This window comes from Prosopis cineraria, unplaced genomic scaffold (genome assembly GCF_029017545.1).
Source record: "Prosopis cineraria cultivar Desert tree isolate PC_DT_omini unplaced genomic scaffold, ASM2901754v1 PC3, whole genome shotgun sequence".
Taxonomy (NCBI): Eukaryota; Viridiplantae; Streptophyta; class Magnoliopsida; order Fabales; family Fabaceae; genus Prosopis; species Prosopis cineraria.
Window position 1 is genome coordinate 34635006 of NW_026555334.1, and position 16640 is coordinate 34651645.

The following is a 16640-nucleotide window of genomic DNA, read 5'->3' on the forward strand; positions in this document are numbered from 1 at the left end:
GACAATCACAGTTAAAATCAAACGATTCGCCCCTTGGGCAAGTTCAAGAGGCACTGGGTTCCTTTTACTGGATTATTTTTACAAAATAAATAAATTAATAATTATTTTTAACTTACTCAAAAAACCTCAATTTTTTGCTGTTAAAATTTGAATTTGAAGCCTTAACAGTTTTTGCGTATTAAACCACTTCTGAAAATTGATTTTATTAGTTAATTTCTTAAATACCCTTATCTGCAAACGGCTCCAGATTAATGGTGTTTTGTGCGTGTTAACCGAAGCCTTAATCTGGTGATTATGAGCTAATGTTCATGTCTTTATCTTCGGCCTATATATAGTCATGGGTGTGTATAGATCAACTAGCTAGAGCTTTCAGGGCATTTTTAGTTCTGTTGTTTTGCTTCCTGGCTCCTGCAGGAAGTGCTTATTTAATCCTAGAGAATTGTTGGTCCGTCATATCTGTGTGTTAGAATAGTTTTTGAGGACAGTGTCTTCAGGCATGACTCAAGCAGCTTGTGATTTACCTCCGTAATGCCAACATTTTTTGAATTAATAAGCTTGGAAAAAATGTTATTGAGGCAATAACCTTCAATAGTTTCAAAATAGTGCAAAAGTTATTGATACATAAAATATATGTGAATCCTTCTCAGAATATGTAGCTATTTCGTATATAGAAAAGACAAGTTCCGATTACCCTTTCTTGACTTATATCTATTAAAGTTAATGTACATACATGAACAATTATATGTTGCTTTGTTTAAAGTTAGAAGTATTGATGGATTGAAGATACTTGTTTATGATAAAAATAACAATCCAAAATTAAGTACAATTAATGCTGTCCATATAGAGATACTTCAAAATTTGAGGTGAGGCTATTACATCTTTGCTTCATGTAATTTTATGAGTGTGACATGTTTGCTTTCATTGTTGTATGGTGAAATTTATTTACGCTGAGAAACATTAACTGCTGTGAATGAGGCAAATGAGAGTGTACATACGGTAAGGCCTTAGTCAATGTTAATATTTCAAAAGTGTATAACGCACAGCGAGCAGACGATAGTTTATGATAGTTTGAATTGATAGTTTTAATTTATTTTTCAGAAATTTTTGTTAAGATTTAACTACTATCAGTTCAATTTTTTAAGACTTACTCCCTCTTAACCATAATATAATACATTGATAATTACCTCAAAGGTCTTGACAAAAGTTAAATAAAATCTTAATCTCTTAAAAAATATTTATATCTTTCAATTATATACTCAATAAAATCTTATATAAATGTTTTAATAATAACAATTAAAATTCTAATGTATTATTTATTTAAAAAGAGTATAAATGAAAGGATATTCTTGAAAAGATTATAAAAATTACTTACTTCCTCTCGACCATCATATAAATTATTTTTTAAAAGCTTTGCTTAATTTAATATATATATATACATATATATATTCAATTAAACCTTATTTTATTGAGTAATTAATGTGATTGTTTTAAATAAGTCAAATCTTACATTTATTATACTCAAGGGTACAATTAAAAAATTTGAAAATTTTAAAAAAATCAAAGTCTTAATCAAGTTTTCTTGATAAACATAAATTAATTAATAATAATTTATACTATGATCTGGAAGAAGCAATGTCTTACTCCCTTTATCTTTATATATAAAATGTTTTCAATTGAGTTACATAAATCAATAAAAATTGATTGTCTAATTAAAAATATATCAATGTTTTAATTTTTTCATTTAATTATTTAAATAAAAATGAATCTCTTATTTTAAAGTAAATTGATGAGAGTACTTATATTTTTTTAATTTAATAAAGGTATAATAATTTATTCATTAAAAAATATATCAAAAATTTTTATATTTAAGAATAAAAAAATTTTTATATATAAAATTAGAAAAATATATTTTAAACTATAAGACTTATTAAAAATATCTTATATAATTTTTTTTGGCCAAAAAATATCTTATATAATTTAAGGAAGCATTCTCTCTATTCCCACATGTGTGTGTGTCTCACTCCAATGCTCTCTTTAATTACTTTGTCAGACTCTTCCAGATCTAAGTCAAACTTTTTTACTATTCCATAAATTTATAGTTATTATAATTATTTATAAATTTTTAATTATTTAAATTAATATTTTTAATTTATTTTTAAAAAAAATGATTATCAGAACCTAACTGTTGTTACTTAAATCTTTTAAGAATTACTTCCTTTAGACCATAATAAATAATATAAGATACTGATAATTATTACTTCACAATTTTAAATAAAGGTTAATTGAAATTTTAATCTCTTAAAAATTTTTACACTTTTTCAATTATATCTGTGTTAAATATCATATATAAATACCTTAATAGTAATAATTAAAATTTCAATGCATTATTTTAAAAAAATTAATAAGTAAAAAGGATATTGTTGAACTAAATAATATTTTATTTTGAGCTAAACAGAACTTTTAAAAGATACTTTCTACTATAGTGTAAGCTGGGATTTAAATCTCATAAGTGATATAAATCTATTCACTCAATGAGTATCATAATTATTTAATTTAATCAAATAATTTTTAAAGATTTCAGATATAATATTTCAAAAATACAAAATTTTTAATATTTTAAAAAGATAATATATATAAAAAAAAAGTTTGAAAGTGAGTATTATTTTAAATTTTTATAAAAAATATATTTAATAATTTTTTAGTATTAATAAAATTTAAATGTTATAGTTGAGATACTCATCAAGTTACTGAAATTAGGTCAGTTGTCAAATTCAAATCAACATGTTGGCACGGATGTGGTTCTCCCTTGAAGATTTCACCAACTGTGTGTCTCACTCTTCAATGCCCTCTTTAATTATTTTGTTGACTCTTACAAGGTCAAGTACCTACTTTTTACCCCTTCCACGAAGCTATGCTTTTATCCGCCAGCCCTAGCACTCCAATTCCTTTCAATTGGTCATATGCCCCACGGCATCTCAATTTTATTGTTACCTTTATGAAATATATTTTAGGAAATCATATTTATTGTTGCTTTCAGTTTGTTTTATCATATTTTAAAAAAATTAACTTTCATACACTTTATCTTAAATTTTAATAAGGTTTTACCTCTAAATTTATAATAAAAGTAAAAAGAATTATTTTAAATAATTTTTTCAGCAATTAATAAAGACATAATAATAAAAATGAACTAGAAAGTAGTAAAATTAATGTTTTATAAATAAGATTAAAATTAATATTCTCTATTTATCTTATAAATAGACCATATGAATACCTTTTTAATTATAGCTTAACAATTATAATTTATAGTAAATTAAATCATAAACAATGAAACCTAATCAATACCAATATTAGAAGCCACACAGTTCTTATATGAATATATGCAATACAAATTTTGCAGAATAACTCATTTTAGAATAAGTACAAATCATGAGAATAAAACTAGAGATCATTCAAAAAAGAAAAAAAAGGGAGACTTGGTCATTTCGATCTCTCAAATTATTGTGGTAAGCAATAGCTGCCTTGCTTTTTAATTCCATGCCATTTGGCTGCTTCAATTATCCAGGTGACGTGTTTGTACTTCTTTTAATAATTTTGGGCAAAATGGGAAAGCGAAAGCCCTTTCACCCTTTCTTTCTAAAAAAAAGATATATTCAAGAAATTATGGAATACATGTCCCTCGGTCCCAAATAACATTGAATTAAAATCCTAATAAATATGAAAAAAAAAATTCCATGTGATTCTATTTTTCTTTTAATTAGTAAAGAATAATCTGGATAATCTAAATAAATAATGAACATGTGAGGCACCAAATAAGGAAGCTCTCGTTTTAGGCCTGAATGGATAAGGAGGTTTAAAGTTTTAGAATCCATTGACACTTACGCCATATGTCACGATTATATTGGTTCTATTAGTTAATTGTAAGAATGATTCTAATTAAATTATTAAATTATTATTTTTTTCCCCGAACATCGATATTTTAAGCTCTACGCGTCTGCCCTTCATTTTCTCGCAGGATCTTGTGGACTTGACCTTGTCAAACGTTTCTGTACGAGGTTAGATCTATATTTGGAAGGAATACGTTCATATAAATATTTTATATTTAGACTGCTTAAATTTATTTTTAATGATTTTTTTTATATTTTTAATTTAAATAATAATAATTTTGTATATTTGAGATAGAAATATAAATAGTTACTTCAAATTGAAAAGGTTCACGAGAAGTACACAATTTTACGAGGCCTGCTGCGGATGATTCATAAAAGGGTCAATGAAAATTCTAGAAAAATTATCCCAAGCAACATTCTACATTTAAAAAATGTAAAAATACATTTTAAAAGTTAAAAGTTATGTATTCAAATGAATTCTTAGTATCTTCCATCCACATTGAATGGTGGATGGTTCTTCAATTTCTGGAGATGTTTTGTTGGATAAGATTTTGCTTGTAAAACCAATCAAACATTTAATAATTTATAAATTAAAAAAATATAATTTTAAATCCCTATACTTCATTTAAATTTTATTATAAATTTATATATTTTTTTAAATATTAAAAATTTTTATTTTTTAATTTTTTAATTTTTTAATTTAAGTAAAGTGTAAAAATTTAGAGTTATATTTTCACTTTATAAATATTAAATAAAATCTTTTACAAAATTTTACTACATACACATTAATCTATTTATATTGATCGATGAGGACACGTCCGGCGGATAAATGCAGAGCGACTTCCTTGCCTTTCCTTTTTGGTTTTTTTTTTTTTTTTTTTTGCAAATTTAACGCTGTGAAATTTGACTATTGAAAATTCAATAATTACGCCTCTTTTGCACCGTGCTAAGTTTTAGGACCTTTTCTTGTGGAATCCGTTTGTCAATTTTCTCATATTGATGAAAGTGGCTAAACCCACTCATTGTTTCAGCACGTGGTAATGATTTATATTTGTACCTGTTTCAATCAAAATGATGGAGTGCTCCATAAATTTTACAGCCAAATTTTTTTTTTAATACTTACCTTTCCAAAATACAAAGCACTTTTTTGTGTGATAATATGTTAAAAAATATCCTTAAAACTCATTAATTTTATTTAAAAATTTAATAATTTTTTAATTTTATTTTTATTAAATATACATATTTTAATGACATCTTTTTTCTTTCTAACATTCAAAGAAAGGTAAATATAAAAATTTATAATGAAAATTAATGAGGTGAGTTATTAATAGAAAAAAATTTCTATTTTTACATTATAAATAAGATCAGAGAAATTAATCAAATTTTTCAAAAATATCCTTAATTAAGGGGTGTGATTAATAAGATTCTCTAATTAAAACATCTTATTAAATAAAGAATAACATGAAAAGAAAATATAATTTTAAAAATAATTAACTAACTTATTGAGAGTGTAATTCAATTAAAAATACTTATAATATGAAATGGAAAGAGTACACTCTCTCTAGACCAAAATATAGAGTATTTGTAACTAATTCACAGTTTTAACAAAATGTTGGTTGAAACCTTAATTTATTAAAAATTTATATTTTTTTAATTTTATCTTTATTAAATACTCTATATAAGTGCTTTGATAATAATAATTAAAATTTTAATGCATCTTTTTTCAAAAAAAAAAGTAACAAATAAAGTACAAGTATAGCTAAAAAAATAATTATTGAAGTTAACCAATGCTTATATTTTAAATCAAGCAAGACTTTTAAAAAATGTCTTATATTACACTCTTTCCATCCTAAATTATAAGACACTTTTGGAAGAAATTTGTTGTCCCAAAAATATAAAATACTTTGAAAAAATTAAGATTTGATTAAATAATCTTATTTTAATATTGTCCTTTCTCTCTTTATTTAATACTAATTAAGTGTAGATTTAAGTATATTAAATGAAAGGTATTTTTAAAAATTTTATATTTTTTTTTGAAAAAATAAGGTCGTTGAGTGTATTTAATTAAGTTTATTGATATATAAAATTTTATTTAAAAATGTCTTATAATTTAATATAGATGAAATAATTTGGAAGGACTATATCATAAACAAGTGCAAACATAATTGTTCATCCATGAATTATCTATTTTAAGTGATGACTTTATTTTCCTTAAGTGACAACATGTATGAAATAGAAACTCATTAATAATTAAGCAAGTTCAAATCATAAATTGACAATCACCAAAGCTTGCGCATACACACATCAAAAATTAACTATTAACTCATTCGTCAACGAAACTTTTTTTTGAGGATCTGAATGTGCTAATTAATAATTACGTATTAGAATATCTTAAGGAGGTTAATTTAACGACAAAACGCCTCCAAAATAGTATATCTTGAAGCATTTTGGAGAGCATTCTAAAATCTTAAACATATTTTGAAAATCAAAATAAGGCTAGAATAGAACAAGACTGAGCTTCACAAATTATAGGCTGCATGCCCGTTGACGCGTGGATTAAGGGCATAACAATGGGTCGTTGCTATTAAACGAAGCGTCTTCTGCAAGTGGCGGATCCATTTTTGCTTGACTTCACAAAACTAAACTACCATTGACGCGTGACTAAGGGTGAGAGGACTCTCCATTTTCCACATACAAATAAAACCCCACATCTCTTTCAACTTTCAACTCCTTCACCGTCAAAAACAATAAAAAACACATTATTCTCAGATATTCCATTTCTAAATCCAAGTGTCAATGCACGAAGGATCTCCGTAGACGGTATTTACTGTTTTACCGGAAGGATAGGCAAGCTCTCGACCACATAGGGACCAACTGAGTAACCCAAACACGAAGGGCTTGCGTGCTCTTTTAACTTTGGACCCATTATTTGTCCAAGCCAGTTTGCCATACAAAATCTATGGAATGAAGGTCTGACACTTAACGGGCTAGTCACTGTCCCAAGCCCCATCTTCCTCGTTTGGGCCTCTCTTGTGGCTCGTTATTTTTAACAGCATTCCGCCCCTCTATCCCCACTGACCCTCCAATTGGGTCTAAAACTCTTCCTCAGAATCTGATGAATGCCACAGCCTGTTTTCCGAATCACCAGCTATATCTTCGGGTCCAGGTTCTAAACTCAGCGACCGTTGGTTTATGACAGCTCTTCCTATCCTACCTTGCTTCCCCCTCACATTTCTGGGAACATCAAACCCATCCCAGTTTTGATCAGAATCATCACCTCCAACCCCATGATGCCTCACACCATTTCTCCTGCGTCTCTTTGTATGATATGCGTGCTTGTCCTCGCAGTTGCTATTGTGCTCACCGCTGACACTTGACTCTCTTGATGATTCATTTTCTTCCTCGTCAGACTCCCACATTGCATTGTCAAGATCACTGAACATACTTTCCGATTCAGAATCATCTATGGTTGAATTTCTCCTAAGTTCACCTTCGTCTCTATTTGAACTTCCGTTACCTTGGGTCTTGCCAAAGTTATTTCTTATTTCCCTGTCCACCCTACTGACCTTGGACCTGCCTTTAGCCTCACTAAAGTCATCAGAATTACTGTCAGGATCGGCAAGCCACTCCCCATCATAGTCATCATCATCATCATCATCATCAGACAGTATATTGTTTTCAACATCACTATCACTAGCCTGCTGCTTAGCATGCGCAGTCTGCCGAAACCTTGAACCTCTAACCTTATCATCATGATCATCATTTCCAGAAACATCAAATTTTCTGAATCTTCCTCCAAATTCTTCTCTGTTCCAATACCTCATTCTGCCAAGTTCTTCTTTTTCTTTTGCCTCTTCAGCTTCATATTCTTTATCTGCAGCTTCTTCTATCTCGGCAATGAATCGGTCTAGCTCTTCCTGGTCACTATCAATAGAAGGCCCTGGCTCTTCCAAATCTTCAACAGTTTCTTTAGCTGACAGTTTGCCTTCATGAAAAACATAAGGGCTCCCTTCTTTCTTGTCAATAGCATTGAAGAATGTTGAAGCAACTCTCTGGATGCTGGCCATGGCAGCTGGATCCTCAGGATTTACACCCATCCGCCGTAGCTGCTGCTCTATTTTCTTTATGTTTAACTTTTGAGATTCAAGAGCTTGCTCAAATCTGGCCTTAAAAAGAGCCTGCATGCGACAGACAAATATATTACTTATGCAAAAATCAAATTCTTGCAGTAACGGACATCACAACTGGAGACCATAATGGAGAATGGAAAAATAGGTGTTTATTACAGTAAAACTAAGCAGGGTCTTTAGTCTCTTGATCACATTCGAACATGTCAATATATTCATTAGGTGGCTATGGAAAATATGATCATTTCACTTAGGGTAATTTTATGGAGAGCATTACCTCTTAAGAGAGGTTGGGCTTTCTCCAAAAGAGAAAGCTCAATTAAATTATTCCATGATTTATCAATCATTCACACAGTCTTCAGCACCTATTTGGTTCAAGTACGGGATGGTTTAAGAAAATTGCTCTTTTTTTAGCTACATCTATTTAGAAACTTCATTCGTATTGGCTATCTTACCATCACAAACTCTAAAAATCAGGCAAGAATTTTATCTTTTTCCAGGGTAACAAACAGTGCTAAGCTACTACATATTGTTCAATAACTTCAGGCCTAAAGCAAATAATTCATATTTGTAGAGTCAACCTCTGGGTAACTTAAGCACTGCAGATAACATAATAGGTTGGGATATAATTATAGATGTCGAAGTAGAGTGGTGTAGCTCAAATAAATAAATAGACAAGACATTGCAAACCTACCTTCCTCTTTGTGAGGGTGTTAATAGGTATCAAATTTTTGGGCTGGCGATAGTTTCTGCCACGGAACATAATAATTGTTTTCACATTATGGATATTTATCACAATACCTCCACTCAATCTAGCAAGCATTGTGGCCATTTCTTTGATTTTTTCCTTGGGGAAGTTGTCACAGCAAACTTGAACAGTCTCATGAAACTTCCAGTGAAGATGCATATTTTGCACAACACCACCAAAAACTCCTCGTACACCAACGGGAACATAGTTCTTATTCCTGAAACCAATCTTTTTATATGCCTGAAGCTGTTCAGGTGTTAAGAGCTCCGGATCATGTCGAGGAGAAGGCAATTCTGGAAGCTCATATTTCTTGAGTTTTTGCAGGAGCAATGCTACTTTCTTCTTGGCCTGCAATAATTGGAAGGGAGGAAGGTGATAAATGAAAGATTATATAAGAGCTAGGATATAACCGAGTGAAAATATATCAAGTAGTACAAACGTGCAATCTGTTAGTTATATAGACTTGAAATATGCCATTTGATTATCATTATATAGGTAGAAAAAGCAAATCACCAAACAATCAAAGGCAATGCATAATCCAAATCGAAAGTAAAAAAACACAAATTTAAAACTAATGATGGCATATCTTTTTTTTTTTTTAATGAAGAAAGATGGAGAATCTCTAGCACAAGATCATTCAATATCAATCTGAGTCCAGCTACCTAAATGAGGTCCCCTGCATCTCATAATTTTCAACTACCTAAAAAATTGTCATTAACAAGTACGAATCTGTCACTGTGGAACTAAATGAGCTTGCCCCTTTTATGTAAGAAAATCTAAGATCTGGCAACTCATGTAATACAACTCTGTTAAAAGCTGCATATCCATATGCAAAGTAATAAATAAAAGTAGAATAGAGTATGCAGCATCTAAAATTATAATAGCTGATTGACATGCACGCCAGTCCACAGCACACAAACTATAACTTGAACTTTAGGCATGCCTCAGATGTCAGAGCAAGTAGGAAAGGATAGATAATGTACTCGTTTAAGATTGTAAATAAGCCTCTCCTCCTCAGTCATTAGCTTCTTTTTCAATTTTTTAGCTCTACGAATCTCCCTTAGAGTTTTACCAGACTCTTTCTGCATTCGCCTTTCCACCTTGCTCCGCATACTTCTTCCTTTTGATGTTGACATTGTTCGAGATGATATATTGAATGAATTCAATGGCTTGCCATAAGAATAAGACGTAACTTCACTGCCTGACTGAATTACTTTGCTTGATACATGATGAGATGTAGGTCCTAAAGATATACCATTCCTGAGCAAAAATAAATAGAATCAGCTTTAGTCTTAAGCTTAAAGAGGTTTTTTTTTTCCTTCTCTCTCTCTCTCTCTCTCTCTCTCTCTCTCTCGGGGGGGCAGTGAAGCTACAGAACTCTATTTTGCTCAGAATGATAAAATTATATAAGTACCGTACAATTTCATAAATTGAAATTCATAATATACAATGCAAATCAAGTACATTGATTGAGCAGTCTTCCAGTTTTATGTTGAATGAATAAAGACTAACAAGATAAAAGAAACAAAAAAAAAAATAGATTCGTTGAGCAGCAAAAATTATTTTTTCCACAAATCCAAAGAAAATGGGAAAAAAAATCTGAACCTTTTAACCTAGACAAATCAACATCTTCACTCAAACTAGGAAAAATTTGAATTTAGCAAGAAGTAAATCTCTTCCATGAGATTTTTATTGTATGAAAAATAGAGAGGGCAACATTCTTCTAATTGTTAACAGAAGCATCCATTGCGGCATCATAAATTACTAGTTGAGCAAAACATTGACAGTCTGACAAGGTAACTCAATCCCATTCAAACCTATACTTTTTAGACTGCAGAGTGCAGAATAAGGCATGGATGAAAATGACAGAGCATGATCTTTTGGTATTATAAGAAGCAAGATAGAATAGTTTAGGTCTATGTTGGATGGGAGTTATGCCGTCAGAATCCAGCCCATAAAATCGAACACTTATTAAGCAGCAACATCAGAGAAAATGACGATATCGGACCATTTTTTAAACTATACAGATAATGTTAAACCATATTAAATTTCGAAGACAGCCTGAGTTAAATTTCAGGGGCAAAAAGTAGAATTCTGCGAAAGAGAAAAAAGCACAACGATAACTTATGAACTTGGATCAGATGCAGCCAAAAAAAACAGTCGAAATCCGTTTCTTTGTTTGAACAAATGAAAGATAAAAGCCCATTCAACCTCAAAGAATTTGGCCAGGCAGACTGTACACGAAAACTGGTATACACCCAAAAAAAAAATGAGAAAGAAATGGCTCTTATCACTGTGAAAGTCCGAGCTTCGACGGGAGTCATAATGAATTCAATTAATTCTATTATCTAAGACACAAGGTGACATTACTGTGACTTCTCTTTTCCATTTTCTCAGTTCAAAAAGTAAAAAAGGGAGAGTGATGACACAGCAAATACATACTTGGAGAGATTAGATTGAAGGATAGAGTATGAGAACTTCAAGCAATGCCTCTGTAAATTTCTTGCAGCAAACATTGGCCTGTTAAGGAGCTTTTTGTTTGAATCAGTTTACTCGCTTCTGCTTTCTCTTGATTTCATGCTCTTCCAGCACCGTTGAGTTTTCTACGCTCGGTTTCTGAGGGTTTTAGCTTTTAGGTTGGGTTTGCCAATACATACAAAGGCCGAAAGGCCCGAAACACAGGTTTGATTCATGGACCCAAGATTTTTTTAAAAAAAAAAAACGTATTTTGGGGTTTAATAAGATTGGGAAATTTTGCCGAAGGCACCTAATGAAAATTTTCTTTTTTTTTTTAATTCTTGTTTTGTAATAAAAATAACAAATATTCTTATGTTGTCCTCGAAAATTTACAAAAATTTCAATGTCACATCCGCACGTAATTTCTCATTTCCACCTGTCAACAGTTTTTTTCAGAATAATTTAATCCCTCTACCTGTTAAACTTTTTCTAATTTAACTTAACTAGCATCGTTTTCATGTTATGGTTATTGTGAAATGACTTTCTTTAGATTTTGCTCGCATATATAGATATAAATTGACCAAAAATAACTACATATTGGGGCCATTAAAATGATAAAATGGCCATTTGAAAAAACGGTGCCATCAATAAAATCATGAATTCTTTTGCAAATTATAAAAGTCATTATTCTATTTATAACAGGTGTGGGGCAGCACATCTGACTTGAAGCAAAAAGAGACGTCCTCTCAAACTCACTCATTTCAACTCAAATTATTCAAGGACAAATTTCAAAGTTTTGTAATGTGATGAATCCTAATAGCGACTAGCACAATTTATCACCACCAGATAAATATCCTTGCGGATTCTTACATGTTACATTTTTATCCATAGTAATCAAACATGGGTTGGAATTCATTAGTAAACTATTTCTGAAAAATAGATTGACAATAAACTAAGTTCAGGTATATAAATACCACAATGCAAATGTGCATTCCATAGCCACCAGGTCTAGGAATGCCTGAGATTTTTACTCTAAAAAAACTTTCGAATATCTAAAATTCGAAATGTCCCTTCATAGCCATGAGAAAGGACTGATTGCTTGCTCTTGTGAAATTGACACACAATTTCCCATATTATCAATTAAAGAAGCATAATTGGTAATATTCAGCCAATTTGCTGGTAATCTTTACATACATTCAACACGCAATACATTACAATATAGATCAACATGCCACTTCCATGCCTTGCACATAACGAGTCACAGTTCAACTACCAATTCATGTAAACACCACCCTCATGCAGAGTGCTCAAACTCCAGAGTCAACTTAATGGGAAGCCGAAAGAGTTTAGGAACCTGAGATAGCCAGTAATGTTTCTGCCTGTGAGAATAAAATCATGACAAGTCAGCTTCTTATCCTTTCTTTGTATCATCCAAAAATAAATAAATCGTTGAAACTGAACAAGGAACATAAAGGAACATACTATACAGGTGAGTGAATAGAACAGTTACAGGGAGCTTAATGAGAATCATAGTCTGTCTATCCAGTCAAGTATACTGTCTTGAGAACAAAACTGCAAGTTCTGCCAGAAAAATGAGAATCAAATAGCATATTCATATACTGGTAAGTTCTATAAGTGGAGTGAGTGCGATTAGGAGCTTACAGAAAGTTGGAAATCTGGAGGAGTATCCAATTCCAAGTTATCCAGGTCAGAGATTCCAAAGGATGCATTGTCATTTCCAACTGACAAGTTTGTGTTGCTGGCAAAGCCATTAACAATGGTGGAGTTCATTCCAGAATCATTTAGTCTAGCAGAAGAATCTAAGATCTCCTTGCACAATAATATGTCATCCAAGCCATCAAAGTCAGAGTTTTCAGCAGCCTGTGATTCACCAGCCAACCATGCAGGGCCACTCGTATTATCCTCATCCTGAACATCAATTGCCGGTGCACTTGGCTCTCCAGGGACAGACTCGGCATCCTAAACATAAAAAAAATTCACAATAAACCAATGGGTGAGATACATTCAATTTATTGAGTATAAATCTGTCCTACGACCATTTTTCCACTTTAAATACTACTTAAAAGAAGTTCACAGAAAATCAAGATAACTTCACTGAATTTTTGTGTCAATCGTTACTTAAATGAATGCACTGTGAATATGCTTGATTCTTGGATACAATATTAAATGTGATCTATATTTTTCCTTTTTCTTGCAAAATAATCAACCTAAGTTACATGATTGTCATATAAAAATTTTGGTACTTACCTTATTGAATGACAGGAGTACTTTTTCATCAAATTATCATCACAGTCAGCAGAATTTCCTGGTCGAGGTGGATTGCGGGGATTTGGATTTGGGGTTCTTGGACTTGTTCGTGATGCCATATTATCTGATTCTTCAACTAATGGATTCTCCTCATTTTTCTCAAGCTGCTTCTTCTGATAAAAAACCTTTGAGACCACATATTCACCTTCCTTCTCCTCTTCTTCAGTCCCCAGATGGTATTGATGCATCACCCAATTCGATTTATATGGCTTTGAACCTTTCTCAGGTCTTACATAAAGAACCATGATCTTTTTAAAGCCTTTGTGTAGGCCATCTTCCACTACAGATTTGGTTTTACCTGTCTTGTGCCACCGCACATGCTCCTCAGTTGCACCATGATGATGATGAATTTTTCGACGCTTTCGTTGACCACAAGTATAGGCATTAATTGTTCTATGGAAGAAATGGACACTACTCCCATCCTTTTTAGCACCTGAAACAAACAGGTTACTTTTTTAGGCATAATTCCAGAAAGTTGCACTACGCTCGGACTTAGCCAGAGCCAAGAATCCTGAGAAAATTGAGCAATCAGAGCATGCGGAAGGGAATGCCAAACTGATCATGCAAAGATGCCAATAACTTGTGAAGTTTAGTAAAATAGCAATCATAACGCTTATCTTCACCCACTCCCCTAAAATGAAGCAAGGGTAAAATCATGATGTTATGTATCTAAAACAACAGTCAAATTAGCATTTATTAAACGTCAATAAGGTTTGGGAGTCACGTGGTAAGTTAAAGGCCCAGTAAAGGAAAGAAATCTCTTAGCGACTGATTGAAAATTTGATTCATAATTCAGTGTGCTAGACTTTTATTTGTTCTCATGGTAAGCTGTCATTGTCCAAATTATGAGTCCTGAAGTGGTAAATTTTACAATTATATGTTTCTTCTGTCCTTCATGCACAACCTATTCTACAAGATATGGCCCCAAAAAAAAAAAAGCCTATCCTACAAGACACCGTCACCTATCACCATTGCCCGTAAGAATTTGTTTAAACAGACTTCCTTTACATGTCTCTGGCTTGATCAGTTTACTTTATTTTACCAGGACTGGTAACTGATTGCATGTCTGAAAAATTAAGTTCAGTAATCCTCACCTGGAAGATTCTCAGGATGAGTGTAGCAAATCCCCTCAGCACCCTCCAGCGTTGGAATGAACTCATGGATAAACATGTGTGGCTCTGCATTTCCAATGCCACATTTTGCTGCTAAATGGTGCAAGAGTTCTATATCAGAAGGATCAAATTTTACACCAGCAGGAAAGCCAGGCCAATCAGGAAAAACCTGCAAAGGGAAAGTAGTATCTGTTAGACATCCACAACCAGTCAACACTTGCTAGAATGTTTGCAGAACTTAATTATGACGGCAAAATTTCCAAACTTCTGTACAAACAAAACTCAATTCTTGTATTAACAGAGTATATGCCTTAATTAAGAAATTAAAGGTTACATCAGTTAGAACAAGCGCAAATATTAGAGAAATACGAAGAGCTTTACTACAAGAGCTGAGTCTGTGGTGCACATAGTATTATTAAAGCCAATAATGAGCTGTGAATGATAATAAGGCGGAATTCCAGCATACATCACTATTATCAATATGCCAATGACAATTTGGACATTGACGATATGCCCCACAGTCTTTGATTTGCTCAGCTGAGGGCAGAGAACTGCTTTTCACTTTCTTGGCAAACCCTCCAACATCAATAAGCCAGCTCCTGGTAAACAAATAATTTTATTAGATCAACATTCCCCATGATAACTTTTATAGCGAAAGAACACTGAAATGAATAAAAATGAAAATATATTTGCTGACAAAAACCGTGTGCAAGACAAGCAACTACAAACAAAGTAAAATTGGCTGCTCAGAAACCAAAAAAATCCCGAGGACGAAGAGATTCAAAATAAACCTTTAATGAGAGTGAAACTTCGTTTATTTTATAGCGAGGTATCAAACTTGAGTTTAACTCAAGAACATGCACTATATACGGTTCATGGTTTCCACAAATCCGTCCAACTCTCCAACCAAGAGAAGGGTAAGCATAAGAGTGGTAAAGAAGAAAAGCACTAAGAAATACTTTGTGTGTGTGTGTGTGTTTGCAAGGTTCTTTTTTTTTTTTTTATATCAGATTTACGAAATAACTGGGCAAATATTCTCCAGGGAAGCTCTGCATTGTCATTTGCGGTTCACCCAAGATTTTCCTATAAAAAATGGGCATAAGCTAGACATGAGACAAAAGGTATACGTCACTTCGATGGATTACTAGCTGCTAACTGCTATTAGACTGATTCCAAGAAGGAAGAATCAGAAAACCCCGAATGGGGATGTCAGAATGCCCGCAAACTACATTTCTGCAAGCAAAACAGGCCATTCATCCATTGTCAGCCTTCAACCGAAAAAGCCGAAACCCAAACCCATCTGATTTGACACCTTACCCCAGTACTTATCCCAAAACAACGAGGAAATAAAATCCTCGATAGGACAACCTTCCTCTGTCATCATTTTCCAAAACAAACCCTCGAAAACACCGGGAAGAAAATTTCATTGTCATCCATCAAAACAATCGAGGACTCGAACCCATAAACATCGAACAATGACTTTGAAAAAAAAAACAAAGCCAGCAAGCTTCTACGAGTAACAGTAACCAACGAAATCTCCCTTCAAACTTCAAATTTCACCATTTTGCTAATCCTAAGCTCACCTAGCCATGCTATCGAAGAGCGAAAAGATGGCACCAAAATCGCATTCGAGACTCTAGAGAGAGAAGGGGGGAGAGGGAGGGAGAGGGAGGGAGACAGTGAGAGAGAAGAAGTTTCCGTGTATTTAAGCCTTCCTTTTGCTTGGGCGAGTAAGCAAGTGAGTAAGAAACACCGGACGAGACTGTGGTAGTGGGCGGGAAAACTCTCCATTGGGTTCGGGCCAAATAGACCAGTCACATGAGGCTCGTAACCGAACGTATGCTTTGAAGTTGACCGTGTTCATTCCACATATCATTGAATTAGGACAGAAGCTAAGGTTCGGAAGCACCCGCCGTTGACCGAACCTCATCGAGGCTCTGCTTCGGAGAGTGGAACATTGGGGCTTTTGTTGACGGCTGTCGGA

General features: G+C 32.5%; 1 protein-coding gene and 1 pseudogene across 1 annotated transcript; both read right to left on the reverse strand.

The window, feature by feature from the left end:
- Positions 1 to 6402: 6402 nt before the first annotated feature.
- LOC129306955 (CRM-domain containing factor CFM9, mitochondrial-like) lies at positions 6403 to 11358 on the reverse strand. Its single transcript, XM_054947781.1, has 4 exons — positions 11202 to 11358; positions 9743 to 10019; positions 8706 to 9107; positions 6403 to 8062 (listed from the first exon to the last, which is right to left on the reverse strand). Exons 1-4 carry the CDS (start codon positions 11273 to 11275, stop codon positions 6977 to 6979), a joined length of 1839 nt encoding a protein of 612 aa, XP_054803756.1. The 5' UTR covers positions 11276 to 11358; the 3' UTR covers positions 6403 to 6976.
- An 852-nt stretch (positions 11359 to 12210) lies between these two features.
- Positions 12211 to 16554, reverse strand: LOC129306959 (SUPPRESSOR OF GAMMA RESPONSE 1-like; annotated as a pseudogene).
- Positions 16555 to 16640: the final 86 nt, after the last annotated feature.

What these genes read in the sequence shown, in the direction of transcription:
- LOC129306955 (XM_054947781.1), bottom strand. Translation starts at nt 11,275, where the DNA reads ATGTTTGCTGCAAGAAATTTACAGAGGCATTGCTTGAAGTTCTCATAC. An exon ending in CTTCAATCTAATCTCTCCAA is followed by an intron (nt 10,020 to 11,201) that starts GTATGTATTTGC and finishes ATTTTTGCTCAG; the next exon opens with GAATGGTATATCTTTAGGAC. An exon ending in ACACCCTCACAAAGAGGAAG is followed by an intron (nt 8,063 to 8,705) that starts GTAGGTTTGCAA and finishes TGTCGCATGCAG; the next exon opens with GCTCTTTTTAAGGCCAGATT.